General features: G+C 53.9%; 7 protein-coding genes across 7 annotated transcripts; all 7 read right to left on the bottom strand.

Moving 5' to 3' along the window:
- Positions 1-657: 657 nt before the first annotated feature.
- Positions 658-1,731, bottom strand: JKF63_04257 (uncharacterized protein; the record flags this gene model as incomplete). The annotated part of the gene is made up of 1 exon (XM_067900249.1): positions 658-1,731. The coding sequence occupies one exon, from the start codon at positions 1,729-1,731 to the stop codon at positions 658-660; it is 1,074 nt and encodes a 357-aa protein (XP_067756433.1).
- Positions 1,732-2,550: 819 nt separating this feature from the next.
- Positions 2,551-4,839, bottom strand: JKF63_04256 (uncharacterized protein; the record flags this gene model as incomplete). The annotated part of the gene is made up of 1 exon (XM_067900248.1): positions 2,551-4,839. The coding sequence occupies one exon, from the start codon at positions 4,837-4,839 to the stop codon at positions 2,551-2,553; it is 2,289 nt and encodes a 762-aa protein (XP_067756432.1).
- A 1,135-nt stretch (positions 4,840-5,974) lies between these two features.
- On the bottom strand, positions 5,975-6,259 carry JKF63_04255 (uncharacterized protein; the record flags this gene model as incomplete). Its single annotated transcript, XM_067900247.1, has 1 exon — positions 5,975-6,259. The coding sequence occupies one exon, from the start codon at positions 6,257-6,259 to the stop codon at positions 5,975-5,977; it is 285 nt and encodes a 94-aa protein (XP_067756431.1).
- A 996-nt stretch (positions 6,260-7,255) lies between these two features.
- JKF63_04254 (uncharacterized protein) lies at positions 7,256-9,433 on the bottom strand (the record flags this gene model as incomplete). Its single annotated transcript, XM_067900246.1, has 1 exon — positions 7,256-9,433. One exon carries the CDS (start codon positions 9,431-9,433, stop codon positions 7,256-7,258), a length of 2,178 nt encoding a protein of 725 aa, XP_067756430.1.
- A 1,575-nt stretch (positions 9,434-11,008) lies between these two features.
- Positions 11,009-12,058, bottom strand: JKF63_04253 (uncharacterized protein; the record flags this gene model as incomplete). Its single annotated transcript, XM_067900245.1, has 1 exon — positions 11,009-12,058. One exon carries the CDS (start codon positions 12,056-12,058, stop codon positions 11,009-11,011), a length of 1,050 nt encoding a protein of 349 aa, XP_067756429.1.
- A 2,913-nt stretch (positions 12,059-14,971) lies between these two features.
- JKF63_04252 (uncharacterized protein) lies at positions 14,972-15,643 on the bottom strand (the record flags this gene model as incomplete). The annotated part of the gene is made up of 1 exon (XM_067900244.1): positions 14,972-15,643. The coding sequence occupies one exon, from the start codon at positions 15,641-15,643 to the stop codon at positions 14,972-14,974; it is 672 nt and encodes a 223-aa protein (XP_067756428.1).
- A 2,539-nt stretch (positions 15,644-18,182) lies between these two features.
- Positions 18,183-18,839, bottom strand: JKF63_04251 (uncharacterized protein; the record flags this gene model as incomplete). Its single annotated transcript, XM_067900243.1, has 1 exon — positions 18,183-18,839. One exon carries the CDS (start codon positions 18,837-18,839, stop codon positions 18,183-18,185), a length of 657 nt encoding a protein of 218 aa, XP_067756427.1.
- Between the last annotated feature and the right edge of the window lie 71 nt (positions 18,840-18,910).

The raw sequence follows: 18,910 nt of genomic DNA, 5'->3' as shown, positions 1-18,910 counted from the left end.
ACGAATCGGGGGGGAGAGGGGGTATGCTTCACCTCCCTCCCCCCCAACACACACAAAAAAAAGCAATAACAACTCAACGCTCAGAGTCCGAAGTGGGCTAGACGACGAGCCGACACGTGTATACGGGTGGGGTGGGGATGGGATGGGCTATCGAAACCTTTGGTGCATGAATGGCGTCACGCGGGTTGAGGGGGAAGAGAAGTGTAGACGAGGTGACCATAGAAGAGGGGTGGGAGCATGAGATACTACGGCACAACAAGTTGATGATAAAAAAACTCTCATACACTCGCACTAGTCTGCAGATAACAGCAACAAAAAAAAACGAAAATAAAGAGGCAGAGACGGGGGATGCGTGCAATCAAAAGAAAATACGTCGACCTCTATGCAAGGATACACTCCATCACCACGTAATAGGTGTCGAGGGGAGAAAGAGAGAGAGGGCGGTGGAAACGGATTCAAGTAGGATAGATGAGGTGCCCACACGTTCCCCTTGTCGTGTGCAATATCGAGCGAGGAGAAATCGTTAGCTTGCTCGCTCAATGCGCGTTCCGTCCTGTGGCCACGTGCCACAGAAACACCCCACAGCCCTACACAGCTCCCTGTCTTGTTGCAAGCTCTCCAGAGAGACCTTGGTGCGGGCGCGTTGTGGGGCTATGGCTACAGCGCCATAATTGCGGCCTCGCGGTAACGCCTGTCAGCGACGCCTTCGCCCTCCACGCACAACTCGCCATCTCGCTTTCGAATAAAGCGGTAGAATATAAACTGCGCTACTACGACAATGTCCAAAAGAATCTGGAAGCAACCACATACAATGAAGGGCAGTGACTGTTTCGCATAGATGAAGTACACAACCTTAGCCACATCGCCGCACGCCCATGTGAGAACGAGCAACACAGTGAGGCCCTTCGTGCTGCTCCGCCGAGCGTTGCGGAGAATCTGCGGGAGCACGAGCAGGGCCTCGATGGTAAGTGCCATGTAACCCACTACCACCGGTGCATCTTCCCAGAAGATACTGATGGACACGTAGTAGAGGAGAATCACCAGCAGTGAAGTGACAGCGGCTAGCAGGTAGGTGCACAGGAACTGAAGCCCCGTGTGTCGCAGGAAGCAGGCCTCGAGGCAATCCTCAATGCGGAAAAGGAAGCGCAGAAGAGGGTCGGTCACAGCAGCGATGCAGGACAGTCGAGGTTGTGACGTTGACACATTTTCTACGACTCCGATCGTGTGGTGTGCATCACTCGACGAAGCGGCCTGCTGTACCGGAATCCCTTCGGTGTGTGGTAACGGCGCTGCGTCGTCCTGGCTCTCTGCTGTTGGATCTCGTTTTGCCCCCGCACTGCCGGGAGCCGAAAAAACTTTCGCTGCCTCTGCTGACGCCTGTTCGCTTGGAGTGTCGGAGATGACGGCGTCACTCTCGTTATACACGCCCGCAGACTGGCCATGCAGCAGCTCCCACCAGTGCACCTCCAGAATCTTCCACAGCAATCCCCCGTGCACAGGGACACCAACGACCGCTTGGATAAAAAGAGCGAGTAGATAGCGATGGCCAATGTAGTAGAAGATACGCAAAGTGTTACTGGTCAGGAGAATCAGGGAAACGAGAGGGGCATAACCGTCGAACGAGCGGGTACGGTGAATGACAATACACTGCACCACATACCCAATGTGGGGTACAATGACCAGTCCAACCTGAAAGATGACCTGCAGCACCTCCATTAAGGACCAGTGCATGTGGGAGTGCGTGTGCTGGGTGTAGTGTATGTGTATGTGTGTGTGTGTGTGTGTGTGTGTGTGTGTGTGTGTGTGCACGCTTTATATGAGAGAGTGTGAGACTAGTAGAAGGAAAAGGTGGCGGAAGCACAGGATGAAGAAAACATAGCAACATCAGAAAGGGAGCAGACGAAGAGGAGATCACGCAACACGACAAGCGTGCAAAACGAGCCCCAGACGCACATAATATGAACGTGTGTGGGGGGGATGAAAGGCAGGGAAAAGGATATCATACACAGGCAGGGTCGCTCTCCTAGGGCCGCAGATCCCCCCCCCCCCTCCACACACACACACACACACACACACAGCTACATCGATAACCGCGTCCTCTTTAAATCAGGGACCTCACGACCTCTCTCTTCGTGGACATTGTGTGTGTGTGTATATATATATATATATATATGGGGAGGGGGGAAGGAAGGCTTTCCCATCTCTGTGCAGATGCGTACTCCCCTCGATAGTGAATACACACTTTGTCTTGCCCCCACCCCCCACCCCCTTCCCTTGGGTTCACGTGGATGTCCCTACACATCACAGAAACATTACACGACAAAAAAAAGAAGAGGAGCGAGACGGCATACGACAAGAACGCACCAATCACGTATTACAGAGACATTTGAAAACAAAAACAAGCCAAGAAAAAAAAGGGGGCGCGAAAGACGCACACACACCCACACACACACACACAGACAGACATACACAGACAGAGACCTCTCCCCTTTTAGTCAAGGGCACCGAGGCTGGGAGGGATGAGGAGGAGTACCTAAGTACTGTCAGCTGTCACACACACACATCACACCGCTGTGTGTTTCGCGAACTGGCAGACAGCGTCTCCATGGTGCCAACGAGCTCGTCAGACAACTTCAAAAGTCGGGTTACGGTCTCTTCTGCCGTGTTCGCCACCCATCTACTAGTATCCGACTTTGTCCCCTGATCACCAGTGGCTGTAGCCGGGGAAGCACCGAATCGCTGCTTCGCTACATCCAGTGCCGGTAGGTATGACATCCGCAGCGAAGCCTGCACCTCCTTGGCTGACTGCATCACACTCATCTGCGACACGCTCGTCACCCCATGCGCTGTGCGCAGCGTGCTCCAGAGAACCGCGTACACCTGCCCCACCAGCGCCCCTTGTTGTAGAAAAGAGAGCCGGTCTTCAGAGAGAATGACGGAGCTGTCGCGCGTCTCAGCATTGTCCTCTCGTTTCTCGGTGGGCTGGAAGAGCTCCGCCAGCTCGGCCTCGTACTTTGGTGGCAAGGACACGACGCCCTCTACCGCGTCCTGCAGGATCACCTGGAGTGCTGCGACTGCGTTGGCTGACGTTGCTGTCTCGTCGCCAGCCTCTGCCAAATTGGCGAGCACCACCAGCGACTTTGAAAGCAGAGTGAAGTCCGCAGCGGTGTACGGAGGAGGGACGCTGCGAAGACGTGTCGAATGCGCACTGTGGACTCCACAATTATTATGCTGCTGGTTCCGACTGCATCGTTCTTGGTGTCCAGTGTGAAGGCGGATGGCACATGCCAGTGCAATATTGCTTACCGCACCCTCTGTGAGCACGTCCGTCACATTTAATGCCGCCTCTGTTGGGTACACACCGGTAACATCACCCGCTGTGTTGCCCTGGTGCTCTTCCTCCACATCCTCACCAGCACAGACAGCCTTGACTGGAGCAGCAGTGGTGGCGCCCTTGCGTGCCAAGTCCTTCCGCGAGGCGGTCATTGCCTGCATGGCCCCCATTACATACAACTGAACATCTCCCTGGAGGTGCGCCAAATTATCCGCCCCGATCGCCTCCAGCCCCTCCAACTCTGTCGTCACAAACAGCGCCGCGTCGATAAGACTGGACAGCGCCGCGACGTACTGCCGCTCTGTCCGCCTCGTCACCTGCAAGACCTCCTCCGTGCTACCGTCCACCTCGTTTGAGACAACCATGCTCTCCTGATTGGCGTTTGCCGCCTCGTAGATTACGTCAAACACCATTGGCAGATTGGTCGCACAGCTACACACCGACTGCAGCGCCATCCAGCCCTTGTGCAGGAGCGGCAGCAGCACGACAACGGCCGTCTGCTGCACCTCCGTGGCATTCGCGAAATGTACTGTGCCGTAGCGACGTGACGAGAGCGAGGCTGCCTGCGCGCCATCGTTGCGCCCATCCCGAACCATCAGCGCTGACACGAGCAGCAGCGACCGCACTACAGCGTCGACGGCGACGTAGCTTGTGGCTTCGTAGTTGAACGAGATGCCGGAGGCGTTTTCTGGGGCCTCGGCCGCTAACACGCCAGTCAGTGCACCAAGGGCCGCGTCGAGAGCGATGATCGTCTCCTCCCCGATCCCGCGAATCGATGCCGCAGTGGAGGCAGTGGAGGCTGTCGACTCGACTGACAATAGAAACAGGACGAACTCCGCCAGGCGGTCGACAGCACCGGCGGCGGTGGCGCGAGCAGCGCCGTTGTGGGACATGCATGTGAGGTTGAGCATCGCCATGGCTGCCCAGGAACGGCCCTTGGGGCTGAGACGACTCGCCATTGCAAGAGTGCCGAGCACCAGCTCCACGGCGCCCTCTTCCACAAGCGCACTAGACAAATGCGGAGTGCTGCATGCGAGAGCGGCGCCAGGAGTAGAAACAGCGGTGAGCTGGGTGCTCCCAGCAGCGTCAGCGCTGAGTTGGCACATGTTGGCAATGCAGCGACAGCACCGCTCGCGGATTTCTGGTGTGTGGGGGTAGGCGCGCAGCAACTCCGTGATCAAGTGCGGTGGCGTTTTGGGCGGCGCAGCAGCAGCCTGTGGCTCTACCCCGACCTTATCAGTCAGGAGATGGTTCGACGGCGATGGTGCGGCAACACGCGCGTCTGCGATGTGCATCGTGTCCTCGTTGGATTGATCAAGCTGCACCACGTGTTGCAGGGCAGCTTTGGTAAACGCCTCAGAACCATCTCGATAGTGTTCCGTTAGGGCTGTTAGAATCTCTGATAGTGACGCTCGTGGCGTTGAGGCTCGCTGTCCTGGTGCGTCGAGCACCAAACGTTGTGCTTCCGTGAGTGATATCAGTCGAAGCCATGAACGACGGAACATCGTGAACTGAGTGGAGAGAGCTGATCGGTCTGCGTGTGTGTGTGTGTGTGGGTGTGTGGGTGCAAGCGAGCGCGCACGTGATTCCCCTCCTCCCGTCTTTTGAGAGAGAAAATTTAATGTACGCAGTATGGCAGTGAAGAATGAGAGAGAGAGAGAAAGACGGCGACGACGTAGCACACCATAGGAATGAACACTGACGGCTTTAAGCATCTGTGAGAGAGAGAAAAAAATTACTGCGCTCCTTCGTGGGCATTTTGAATCGGGAATGCCTCCTCTCCATCGATACACACACGCACACACACACATGCACACACACATGCACCGTCACATGGGGAAGTACAAGGAGGAGAAGGGAAGGAGAAGAGAGAAGAAAACGGCGGGAATGTGACGAAAGAAATTCTTTACAACAAAATAATCAAACTTTTTTTATTTAATTCCCTTTTTTTTGTCCGCGCCGTTCAACCCCCCCCCCCTCCATCCCCCCTTCATCCACACATCCCCAAGAACAGAAGGAGAACATGTTTATACACATGGGTATGTGTCTATGTGTGTAAGTGTACATGGATTTACTTTATTGAGCAGCAAGAGCTCTCCACTGATGTGCCATTATCTTATTTTGGGGGGATACTCATTTGGTCTTGCCTATACGTTTATTGGAAGAAACTTGGCCCCCTCCACACACACGCCGCTGCCCTTCTCATCAGAGGATGAGACAGGTGCGGGTAAATGCCGACCCATTGCCATCCGTTTGTCATAAATGATACACGTCATTGTACACACACAGGTCAACGTCACTGTCGGTTCACCCAAGCCCATTCTCGCGGGGGAAAAAAAACAGGCTCATCCTCCATCCTTGCAACAACAACAACCCCGGATAAACCGAAAGCCCTCAGCAACGGAGTTTTTAGCCCCCCCCTTTTCTCCCCCAAGGCAAAAAAAAGGGGGGTCAAGTGATGAGGAGCAAATAAAAACAGAAAGGAATCGACCAGTACAAGATGCACACACACACACACACCTCGCACCATCATTGACAGATGAACACTCAAAAGCAGAGAATTTTGCTGCGCTTCATTACTCCGCAGCAGCTGGGGGAGGGGGGGGAGGAGGAGGAGGGGAGGGGGGAGGAGAAGGGTGACTACTTCTTCTTCCCCTTCGCTGCGTTCATTTTTGCTCCTGCTGCCTTGCCGAATCTTCCACTGTGATTGTAGCCGCCAGATTGGAACTTGCGGTGGGTGATCTTTCCAGTTTTGGTCTGGACTTTGTCGTAGGAGAGTTTCTTGTGCAGCCGCGGGTCCTTCTTCGCCGCCATTATCTTCAAGCGGCGGTTTTCATTTCGAACTTTACTCTTCACCATTTTGGGGATGAACGGCTTCCCCATCGCCTTGCAGCTGCGTCGTCGTTGGTTGTTGCTGCGCCCCATCCTGTCGCCAAGCGCTGTGAAACACTACACAAGAGAGGGAAAAGTGAGGGCAAGGGGGAGGGGGGAGAGGGAGGAGGAGGTTAAATATTAACGATGAGGATGGTGATGAAAAGCGAGTGTCTGTGAGTGGAATGAGAGGTAATGACACACGTACCCCTTTTGGGAGAAAAAATGTGTGTGTGTGTGTACAGTCTGAACAGGAACACAAGAACGATGTGCTTCAGATACACATACACAAGGAGCAGACTGAGAGGGAGGTGGAGTTGGTTGTATGTGTGCGTGTACAGAGGGGAGTGGTGAAAGAGAAAGAAAAATGAAAGCCGTCTACAAAGTACAAACAAGAGAGAAGAAGAGTGTAGGAGCAAAGACAAAGTCGCCGTGTAGTACTGTCACGTAAGCATCAGTGAATTCAGCAAACAACCAAAAAAAAAGCGGGGTGGTTGATAACACCTCGGGCGAAAGGTCACAGAAGGCCATGGGGATAGCGCGTGTCTATCCCACAAAGTATGCATCATCTCCACGTGTGAGGGGAGGGAGGGAGGGGGGGAACAACCCCCCCCCCTCCTTGCGGCTGCTGCGGCCCCCACTCACCCCTCCCTCTCCCGAAACCGCAGAGATCTTTGTTCCCTATGCAAAGTGGTCGTGAATGACAGGCCCCTCTTTCTCCCCCTCTGGTCAAGTGAGAATGGCTATCTGCATGTGCCTGTTAAGTAAAAGTGTAGATGAGTGTCCGATAAAAGGCGCGGTGTGTGTGTGTGTGTGTGTGTGTGTGTGAAAGTATGACGCACGCTCATCGAAGAACCAGGGGCTAGTACTCGCAGGACATCCTCCACCCACCACCCCCTCGCACACACACACACACATACTCCTGAGGGTCGGGGTACCATGCACGTGCCTGTGTGGGTTGATCGTATTGGGATAACGGAGGTCGGTGCAGGCTATGCCATGCAGGGACCGACGACACTCGAGCCTCCACGATTTGGCATCACCCATCCGTTAGTCGCTGTCCTCGCTAGAGAATGAAGAGGTCCCAATGTTCATGACGCTTTTTCGACCAGCCCTTCTGTTGGCGATACCCCCTTGGCGCCGCTTGGACGACGGCGGCGATGGGTGCAGTGGAGTCGCCGACGTGGAAGATGAGGCAATGCCGAGAGCACTGAGCTCCTCCTCGTCCTCCAACATCATCAACTTACTAGCCGGCGGAGCTGATAACGGCTCTGTTCGGCAATGCTCTCTGGATGAGCCCACCGTGCCCTTTTTACTAGCAGGACTGAGCACCTCCTGCCTTGTACACTCCTGGTGTGCTGGTGATAGTGGCCCTTGCGTGCTGGACTGGTGTTGCGATGGCATGTTCCCTTTTCTTGCCTTTGACCCTTGCGTCTCCTTGGTCAGCGAAGATGACGAAGCCAAGGACGTGCTCGACGTCAAGGACGCATCGGTGGCATCCCCCCCGGAGCGCTTACGGTTGCGTCGACGTCGTCCAGCCTCCTCACCCTCGCCGCTCCGGCGACGGCGTTTCCCTCGCTTCCGCTCCCGACCTTTGCGCGGAGGCTCCATGTCCCCCACACTACCATTACCGGCGCGCCTCTTCTCGGTTGAACCGTTCCCATTCTTTTTTCCTGAACCCCCTGCGAGGGCGCGGTCAAGCGAAGCAGCGCGGCTCCAAATGCCCAATGACGAGCTCGACTCGCCCGAAGACGTCGACGCTGCGTCCGACGCTGCGGCTGTGGATGACCGCGTCTTCTTGGACTTGCCAACGTGCTGGCCCTTGCGCGGAGACAGCGACAGTGTCTTCTTTGAGCGGTGCCTGCAATGCCGCACCTCACCTCTCGCATTGCCCGCTCTCATGTCCGCATCGCTCCCGCCGCCATCATCGCCTGCGCTCTGACTGTCCTCCTCCGCCTTCTCGTCATCGCTGGTGTTCACAATAAAACCGGAGAGACTGCTGTCATCATCCTCGGTGCCAAAGTATTCGTCCAGCTCTGCCCTCTCGCTAGTCGAGGTGGAGCTGCGAAGGCTTGAAGAGCTGCTGGATAAGTTCAACTCCTTCGCACACCGCTTGCAGGCATTCACGGTGGGCATCCTCCCGTTGGCCTGGCTCACCTCTGGGGGATGCGGGCCGCCACAGGCTTCGTGGCGTATTTCCCCACACTGAGTGCATACGAGAAGATCGCCTCCAACCTCCTGGCAGCCGACGCAGCGGTTGACGACAAATAGCGCCGGCGCCGCATTAGCTTCAGCATGGCAATGAAGAGAGGTACTCGGTGTGCCTGTCACTGATGGGACCCCCACTGACATAGTCGCCGCCGCCGGCGTCTCGCGTGGGTGACCCTCATACGGAATGCCAGCTAGCACGCTTGTGAAGGTGGGGCTAGCATCACCACCCTTCACGCTACTCAGTCCGGGGACACAGTCGGACGGCTCAGGATGTGCGGCATGTGCAAAGTTGCATCGGCAGCTGGGGCACGTGGTAGCCAGCAGCGGCCATGAAGAGACCCTCTTCTGGTAGTCAAGAAAAATGAGGTTATCGCAGGTGGGGGACGCCAACGTTTCTTTCGCCCCTCGCTGGGTGGCGCGCTCGCCGCTCGGTGCCTCTGCCACGAGTGGACCGCTCGCCTCTTGCAATACCTTCACAGCCACCTGGGAGGCCGCAAGTAACTGCTGCTGATTGCTCAATACATGAGCATACTGCTCTTGCTTGCGGTGGTACAGACCGAGTAGTTGTATCTCCCGGCGTGAGAGGGGGACAACAAGCGGCGCAAAGGCCCTGAAGGCGACAGTCTTGTGCTGCTCCGTTGATACGTCCTTCGAGTGCGCAGAACCGTCAGAGTCGAAAAGGTAACGGAGCAGCGCATCCACCGCCTCTGCTGCGGTGCAAGACGACGTGGGACTGAGTCCATCGGCGTTGAGGTGGCCTTGTTGAGCGCAACAGGCGCGACCCCTTTCGTACGCCTGGAGTTCCTCAGGAAAAATCTTCGACACTCGCGGAACAACGCTCAGCACAAACTCTTCATTCGAGGAGAGCGATGGAGCCAAGAGATTGCCGTGGGTGAGATCAGCTTGGCGGCCTCGTGCCGAATCAACGGCAGCGCCGCCAACACCTGCTTCCTCAGTTAAGTAAAATGGGTAAGCCTGCGCCAGTGCCCTCCATTGCCGATTGGACAACTCCTTCATGGGAACCCAAGCAAACGTGTCTACACGTATGTAGATATTTATTTATGTGAGTGTGGGGGTGGGGGGGGTGGGGGTGGGGGATTCCCTTTTCGCTCGCTTTGCCGCTGAGAGGATCCCTCATCCAATGAGGATTTTTGGTGATGCGAGTTAACACGCGCCTGATTCGCTCTGGAGCCCCGGACACACACACACACACACCACACAAGGCGGGAGGGGGTGGGGGGGGATGAGTTCGCCCCACACACGGCGAGGAAGGCGAATAGTACGTAGTCAGTGGTCGAAAACATGAAAGGAGGAAGACGAGAGGTCATACATCGAGTAGAGTCTTGACAGCCAAGACATCAAGGCGCGCAGGAACGGCGAGGTGGGCAAAACGTAAAAAAAAAAAGAGAGGGGGCGCATGGAGCTGTTCTCGTTCCTCAATGCCGGGTACTCAACAACGCCGCGCTGGACACGCAAAGAAACGCAGCTCGACGTCATGGGCTGGGGAGTGCGGGACGGGGAGTGCGGGACGGGGACGCACGCGCCAGAAGGTGGTGTAGCACAAAGTCGCTCTTGCTTTCCGAGAGCACAGACGCCCACAGACACGAGAGCAAAGTCATTCGGGAAGGCAGGCGATCAGATGACAGGTAGCAGCTGCATCGAAGCAGCAGCAGCCTCCCGTCCTGCCTGGCAGATACAAAAAAACGAGCTGTCATTTTTACCTACTCGACTGTATGTGTGTGTGTGTGTGTGTAGCACCGAGTGATGCCCCCCTTTCCGCAACCTCGTACTCTACACTCTAGTGGTGAACCACCCCCCTCCCCCTCCCCTTCTTGCACTCAGAAGGGATGCTCTTCGCTTGGAGAGTCGACTATGCAAGCAACGCAAAATATCCATTGAGATACGAAAATCAACTGAGAGCGAAGAAAGGAGACGGGAGGCTCAAGGTTTAAACGCGTGCCTCCCTCCCCCCCCCAAAAAAAAAAAAGCTCAGCAATCATAACAGAAAGAGTTGTCGAGAAACGGGGTGGGTACACACACACACACACACACACGCAAAGCGAACAAACGAGCCAACAACTATAAAGGGGGTAGGGCGGTGGACTTGTTCGCAATTAAGTGCGAACACGCTTCTCTTCCCCCTCCTCCTCCCATTAGGGCATCGAGTAGAAAGGAGGGAGGAAGAAGGAGGGAAAGAAAACCGTCAGAGGTGAGTGTTATGCCCATGAGCGTGAGTGAGTGCGAGTGTGCACCCACAAGGCGGGGAATGACAAACGAAGAAGCACACCAGTCAAAGCCAAATAAGCCAAACAAAGCTTGCATGAAAAAAAAAGGGCGAGCTAAAAGAGAAAGATCGAGGGAGTGTGTGTGTGTGGGGGGGGACGGGGACGAAGACGAAGGTGTCACGTGTATCACGTCCCACCACCACCACTGCTCTCCACCTACTGGGTGAGCTACTGAGTGGGGGCATTTTTTTTTTCAAGAGAGGGCGTGAAGTTATCTCACAGAACAGTGAAAACATATACTTTTTTTTCCTTTAGCTACAACTGGCAGCGATGGTGACTCTCACGTTGCCTTGCATGCATGTTGGCCCTACCTCCTGCGCCATACCGTGCAGTGCGAAAAGCCCAACTGATAGTGTCGAATGTGGTCACGGATGAGGAAGGCCTCATCGGATTCGCTCAGTAGCTCGAACTTTTCCACAAGGGCTGCCTTCACCGCCTCCTCGCTGCGCACACCGTCTTCCTGGCGACCGCCTATCCAGCGTGACCTCTTCGTTGCGTCCTCCCACCACGAGTACGGGTCTGCGAGGATGAGGATGCCACCCTTCGACAGAAGCCGTGAAAAATTGTCAAGGAGGCGGTGCGGGTCCGGCACGCGATCAATCAGGTTGAGGCACAGTACGCCGTCAAAGGTTTCGCCCTTTTTTGCCTGCCAATATTTCACATCGGGGTAGAGACTCGACGTCTTGGTCGTCATCTTGTGGTCCTCTTCGAACATGTCCATGGCGTCCCCGGCGTAAAACCTACAGCGCTCCGGCAGCACGCCGCTGGGCAGCTCCAGTTCCCGCGGCTCCGTGATCCCACCCTGGACAGGGGCTGTGTAGGTCACTTTCTTGCCGGATTTCGGCTGACCGAGAACTTCATTCGCAAGGTGAATGAACACCTCTGAGAAGTCGATGCCGATGACGCCGCCATCAAACACTTTGGACATTTCGAGGACTGAGGCGCCAGTTGCGCAGCCAACGTCGAGTCCGCGCAGGTTACGCTTGTCTGACGGCATGTACGTGCGAAACATTTTGGCGACACGTGTGGGAAAGTCATAGGCGTCGCTAACGAGCTGCAAACTCTGTGTGTAGCTCTCACGCGATGGTGTGTAATGAAACTCCATGTACTGACGCGCCGAGGCCTCGCTCTCGTAGATTTCGGAGCTCTTCGAGTTGCTCTCTGATTTATCGTTGTTGCAACGAGCCGCACCACGTCCAGCGCACCACCACCGCATCAGCCTAACGCCGGCCAACGTGACCCCAGAACTGAGAACTGTGGTGAGAGCGAGAGCGCTGTACAACTTTTGTTGCTCGGGCGTCCAGCCTTTCCCCAGGACATTGCGCCCATTGGAGAGCCGGGTTTGCAGTTGATCCATTGCCTAGACTTGAACAAGTACAAACAAACAATGTACGCCTGCCCGGTAACACTTCGGGACAATGAATATGGTCAATAGTGTTTAATGTTTACAACTCGCTAATATAAATGACTAACTCCCCCCCAACTCCCTTTGCAGCAGCAGCAGCCAGAGCACACAGTAAACGAACAAAAAAAACGAAAAACTCTTGTATATACACACGCACCAAAATTGACGATAGAAGTATTTGGAATGCGGCGGCACCAAATATGTAAGAAGTTTCAGGTGTCTGTTCACCCCCTTTGTGTGTCGCTTTCTCTCTCTGTATGTGTGTATGTGTGCGTGTGTGTGCGTGTGTGTGTGTGTGCGTGTGTGTGTGTCCTTTCGCTTGCGTTTTCTTTTTTCGAATACTTCAGTCTTTTGAAGGTTGTAACGTGAGACACCTGGCGGCGTAGGGCGTTGGTGTGCGTCAGTGTACAAGTAAATCCAGGGGTCATGTCGAATACGCGTCGCGCGTCCGCATCGCCGGCCATCGCAAAGGACGCGCGAAAAGAAAGGGGAAAAGGAGAAAAGGAGAAAAGAAGAAACCTTGGAAAAGTAGACGTGAAAGAGCGAAACCCTAAGGCAAGCGAGACGCCGAGCTCCCGCCACTTAGGAAGAAAAAAAGGCGAGCTTCACTGCACCCTCGAAAGTGAAAAATCTGCTGCTGTCGCCGTGTATATCTGCCTGTGTGTGTGTGTGCGTGTGTGTGTGGGGGGGGGGGGTTGCTAGTTTCCATGCACAGGCGCGCACAGTGGTCTGTGTCGTTCCACACTCACTAAATCACAGTAATACCCCGCTACACACATGCACGCATCCAGAGTGCGACAATGGCTATCGATCTGACGAGAAGCAAGTCAGAAGGCGATGCTACAAAGGCGGCGTAGTCATTACGACTCCCTCCCCCACCACCGTCACCACCATCCTCTCACCAGCACAACACCGTGTATCTCTTCTGCCTCTCCCCCCCCCCCTTGTTTGGCCTTCTGGTCCTCTACGGCTGCATCGCTCATCTCTTTCCTGGTTTTCTTCCTTCCTTTTTTCTCTGGGCAGGTGGTGGTGTCTGTCAAACATGTTAGCTCGCCCGGCTGCATGCACACACGTGCATGTGTGACTTTCACCTTATCGGTGTATGCCAATTGGAAGGGGAAGGGGGGCCTATCAGACCAGAAGTGTCGTACAAGAGACGGCATCGACGACGATCCCACCTAATGACGTACAAGAACAAACCAAGAGGACGCAGAAACGAGGGGGGAGGGGAGGATGAAGAGGGGAGCGAGACACGCAGAGGTTCGTCTCTGGACTCTTTCAATGATCCGTGACGACACAGCCGACAAGAGTTGAAGAGCGAATTAAAGAGGCAGCAACTACAGCAAAGAAAAAGGAAAAAATATCTGTCAGAGAGAAAAAGAGACGCCGCGGCCGCCGCCGCACGCCCCCCCCCCATCCACCCACCCACCCACCCACCCCGCATCCCAATCGATCCGCTACACACACACACAATCTACATGGTGTTGGGCATGAAAACTGATGCAACAGTGGGGGGCGCAAGGGTCAATGCGGGGTGAACAAATGTGTTCGTTTTTTTTGGTTCCGTTGGGGGGAATAAGCGGGGGTAAGAGAGAGCAAGAGGAAGAACACAGGAAGCGGGACACGGGAGCGCGCATGAAAACACGAAAGGGAGCAGAAGTAGTGAAGCGGCGACCCGTGCGGCACACACCACAGCACACCAACCCATAAAGACCGAGAAAAAACACAGAGGAGGCCCACACAATACAAAAAAAAATACTGAAAAAAAAGAGTTTTTTGCGCCTCCTCCTCCTCTCTTATGTGATGGGCACCAGAGTTCCCACTCATGCGTGAGCTCTCCACTATTCGCCGGCTAGCCGCCAGTTTTGGGTGTCACGCGCTGGTGTGCAGGAAGGGGGAGGGGGGGGGGAGGGTCGCGTCAATGCGGATGCACATCGAGAAGAACTGAAGTCGGAAAAGAAAAAGAGGAATAACGAGAGAGAGATTCCCTGTGTGTGTGCTCTGTACATGTGTAGGCGAGAAAAAGAGGAGGGAGGGGAGAAAGGGGAAGGGAAGAGGCCTACGCAGATGAGACAGGGGTGAGTAAATGAGACAAAAAAAAAATACAACCCGCCCTCTTTCTCCTCCTCCTCCTCCACACACGCACACACGCATGCATGCATGCATGCAAACAGAAATGCATGTAACACCTGCATATACCAAGATAGACACGCATACAGGGAGAGTGAATAGGTGCCAGATGTTTGACACAGCCTAGAGAAGAAAAAGATAGAGTCATGCACACGAGCTATACCACCTGCAAGGAGGGTGGAGATGGATACGAAGTGTGAGGTGAGACTCACGGAAGAGGGGGGGGAATAACTTGCCTCGTCCCTACTTTTTGCCCTGCCCCGAGAAAGACAAAGAACAAAGCGACGACGACGACGACGACGAAGAGGAGGATGAGATATATATTGCACCAGTCCTTCATTCGCTTCAGGGCATACAATGCAACGACAGAAATATATAGACATATATATAGATATATATATAAGGCGCACGGGGGAGGGGAGACGGGGGGGGGGGGGCTGAGGTGAAGTGAAGTGCCGGAAAAAAAAAACGGCATGAATGATGAAAACATGTCGAGAGGAGCAGTGATGCCTGCGAAATGTAAAAAAGAAAAGCAGCGTAGACATCCGTGCGGGAAGAAGTGGATGGGCAAATGACAGAGACTAACAGACGGAGGTCGCGGCAGGGAGGAAGGGGAGGGGATCAACCATGAGCGACTTTTTCGCTCTCACGCCCTTTATCCGTCCCCCCTCCCCCGCCTCTTTTTCGATTGGGACTCCCTCTCTGTCTGTCTGTCTGTCTTTGCCCACCGCTCACCTATGCGGCAAGGCTGACAGAGATAAAGAGACCGCTCTTTGCACGATTCAACTTGGCATTCTGCTGATCTTCGTACGCTGCTGGCTCTTCACTATCGTCGTGGTGGTCCACGAACTCAGGGCCCTCGGCACCGACATTTGCACGACCAAAAAAGCTGAGGTTATGCGAAGTTGTCTGTCGGTTCAAACCGAGCAACGTCTGATCGTCACCGGCTCCACCGGGGCGAATCTTGGCGGACGCCTTCGGCCGCGGCATCTTTTGCCGGGGCTCATACAGCGCCTTCACATGCGACCATTTAGCAGAAGACAGCATCTCCTGCACCTCGTGCTTCGACTTGTAGACTTTGTGGCGCACCATCAGTTTTGCGTCCAGGTGCGTCCGCGTCACGATGAAACGAAGGTTACGAATGTTTTCCTCCGGTTCGTTTGTGGCTGCCGCGGCATCCTGTATGAAGGCCTTCGTCAGCTCATCGCGCTTCTGTGTCAAAGGGATATCCCAGTCATGGCCGTGGAAGTGTAGCCCATGAGTTGTCAGTTCGAACCCAAGCGGATCAATCTGGCGCTCCTGACGCGGGTAGCGGAGCCCGTCGATGATGCGATCACCTCCATCAGCGTTATTCACGCCCGTCCTCCTACGGTTCGTGTTATCGTCAGCGCGCACAGAAGTGGGCATGGTATGCACACTCGGGATATTATTTTTTTTGTTTGAAGACCTGTCGGGGAGGGGGAGGGGGAGGGGAGGGAAAAGAGCGAGAAAAAGGTGGTACTGATGACTGAAAATAAGGAATAGCTTCCTCGCAAAGGGGGTGAGTGTTGTGAGCTTCGGTATAAAAGCCAAAGAACAAAAAAAAACACGTGTCTGTACAAGTGTGTTTAGAAGTAAGTGTAGAAAATATGCGCAATGTGAATCGTGTGTCTTCTTCTGCTATCTGCTTCTTTTTTTTTTTGCCGCTCGTGCTATGATACTTTTTTTTGCTTTAGTTATTTGTTGCACACACGCCTGTGTGTATAGCGAGAGAAAAGAGATACATCGCGATACAGTGTGTGTGTGTGTGTGTGTGTTTGAGAGGGGAGGTGATTTAAAGAGAGAGAAAGGGGGAGGTTGAGAGTAGACTCTGATGCGAAAACAAAAATGGGAAAGAGGTGAGGAGTGCCAAAGGGGATACAACGCAGAAATGTGTTGCCTAGCCGCAGAGGACGCAACATGGCCTAATCTCATGTCATCAAGCCGGCCTTCTCCGATACGCACACACAGAAAAAGAGTGGTGATACTCAAGGACAATAACACTCACAGAGGGGGGGAGAGGGGGGGAGGCAGAAGAGACCGTTTAGAAGAACGCAGCTATGAAGTAGACACACAAACATACAGATATATATATATATATATAGATAGATAGATATGAGATGGAAACACAAAAACATGTACACGGAGAATTTTTTGTTTTTCCCCGTTGTGTGTGTGTGTGATGGGAAACTGCCTAATTCCCCTTGCGCCGAAGATCGGACAAGGGTAGGAGAGGATGAAGAGGATGAAGGGGGGGGGGAGGGGGGAGGAGGCATGAAGAGGAAACTGTGAAGACGATGGTGGTGATGGTTGCTGTGATGGCATCGGGAATATAATAAGCACCACACCCAAGGTAGGGCGAAGAAATTCATGAAGTGCAAGAGAGTGTAAACTTCGAGGAGATAAAAAAAAGAGCGAACAAACTCAACAAGACACCCGAAACACCCCCACATACAACAACAAAAAAACGGTTTTGGGGGGATAGAGAAACGGTTATTATTTTTTTTTCGAAAGTTTGCGTCAAGCACCACCCCACTACAACCACCACACTAAGAGGAAAGAAGATAAAGGCGACGAAGCATGTACGCGATATGAGAGTGACGGAGGAAAGGGAGGGGGAGGGAAGGGGGAGGACACACGACAACTATGATGAATGCGACAAGACAAAAATACACAAGCCCCCCAAATAGTCGTATATTGGGTGTATGTCTGGAAGTGGAAAGAAGAGAGAAGTGGCTGAGGCCGAATGCACGAATAGAAACTGAGCTTGACCACGCGCGCACACATCAACACACACACACACACACACATAGGCGATGCGCCGGCACATGTTTGTTTGTTTTTTTCTTCTAAACCTCGCCTCTATTGACTGCAAGTAAGAAATCATTTCACGGGCGAAAAAAAAAGAAAAGTGCGAAACCACAATGAAAAACGCATCAACTCTTGCGTGGATGTGCATAAAGGTCCCACATTGCTCTTGAACACAGACAAGAGCGACTTGAACACAGACATATATATATATATATGAAAAAAAAAAGCGAGTGAGCCCTCACACATCCACCCAGAAAACTACATATGCATTTTTCGAAGCAATGCGTTTGTGTGTAAGTTGTTGTTTGATGTTGTTTGGGGGAGCGAGTGCTTGTGTTGTGCTCGGTTCTTTTCTATTTTCCTTTCTCCGTCCCTCTTTCTGAAGCGGCAGTACATTTTTGGAGGGGAGGAAGAGGAGGGGATCGATGATAAGCACACCCGCACAGATCAAACAACAAAAAAAAACACAACACAAAGCACGTACAAACTTATATGTAAATGGAAATGATACAAAATAGTAAACACCTTTTTCATCCGTAAAATGTGGAGGTGGAGCGTCGTCGTCATGAGGATGATGGTGGTGGTGGTGGTGGTTGATGGACATCAAGAATATGTGCGTATAGGTTCTATGGATAAATATTAATGTTTTTTTTCCTTTAATGAGGGGGCGTACCCAAAACGCGGGAGACACTCTCTCTCTTCACAAGGAGCATCAAAACAAAAAAAAATGCAAGACAGCCCCGAAAGAAAAACGAGAAGAAAAAAATGAAACCATCAAAAGCGGGGAAGGGAAGAGGGGAAGAAAAAAAAAACAGAAAGAGGTGCGTCTGCCTGTGGGAACAGGTAGGTAAGCGACCGATACGATGAACTGACACGAATGCGGAGTTGTGTTGCAGTCAGCCAGATGCAAGTCTCCTCGTGAGCCCCCCTCCCCGCCCCACCCTGCCCTCCCCCCTCCCTCTTCCCTCTCTACTTGTGTGAAGGTGGCATCATCAAAGACGGAGAAAAGCAGAGAGTAGAAAACAGTATGAAGGGAGGGAGGGGAGGGGAGGGGGGGAGGGGTATGCCTCAGTGAATGTTGTTGTGCGTGTGGGAACGCGTCATTCTGCCTTCTGCCCTACGCTTCGGTGTTCAGGTACAGCCAGCACATCTTAGGGTAGGTGTATTTTTGGAGCGCAGCGTGGATCTCTTTCTGACGCAAGCCGTTGTCACTGCACACTACAAACGACACCTCCATGCAGTCGTTCATCCTGACATTAAGCCTCTTCACCTCGTCTGCCACGACGAATGCAGCCTCACGGATGTCCTCCATGAATGATACCTCGATCTCTCCGCGGCGGTTGAGCAGCAACTCAGCCCACTTTTTGCCGTGGAAACGCACTGTGTGGCGAATGCGGCCCTTGACGAGGTCGCCCGCCGCTGTCTCGACCCCGTCCCCCTCCTCGTCCGTCACCATCGTCAACACAGGATCTGCCCTCACCGAGTTCCGAGTCGTATCCGTGTGGATATCCTCTACAGCCCGCTGCAAGTGCTTGACGGTCCCCATGGTCGGCGCGGCGGCCTCCTGTGAAGTGTGCGCCACTCCCGCCGCGCCCTCACACGCACTGTCGTTGTCGCGACACGAAGTCGGTGAGGCTTCAACGTCCCAGTCCGGCTGGTGAGTACTAGAGCCCTTGCGACGGCCGGCGGCCAGCGATGCGCGGCGAGACTGGATAGAGGAGCAGCGTACCTCCTCGGGCATCGGGTGCCAAATACAATTTGCACGACGGGACATCTTGGTTCGTGACGGTGGTGAGGTGTGCGAACGAAGTTATGAGTCAGGGAGGAGGAGGAGGAGGTGTGTGT

The sequence above is a fragment of the Porcisia hertigi genome, chromosome 26, assembly GCF_017918235.1.
Source record: "Porcisia hertigi strain C119 chromosome 26, whole genome shotgun sequence".
NCBI classification, from domain to species: Eukaryota; Euglenozoa; class Kinetoplastea; order Trypanosomatida; family Trypanosomatidae; genus Porcisia; species Porcisia hertigi.
The sequence above is the reverse complement of the archived record's forward strand: the minus strand, read 5'-3'. Positions and strand labels throughout refer to the sequence as shown.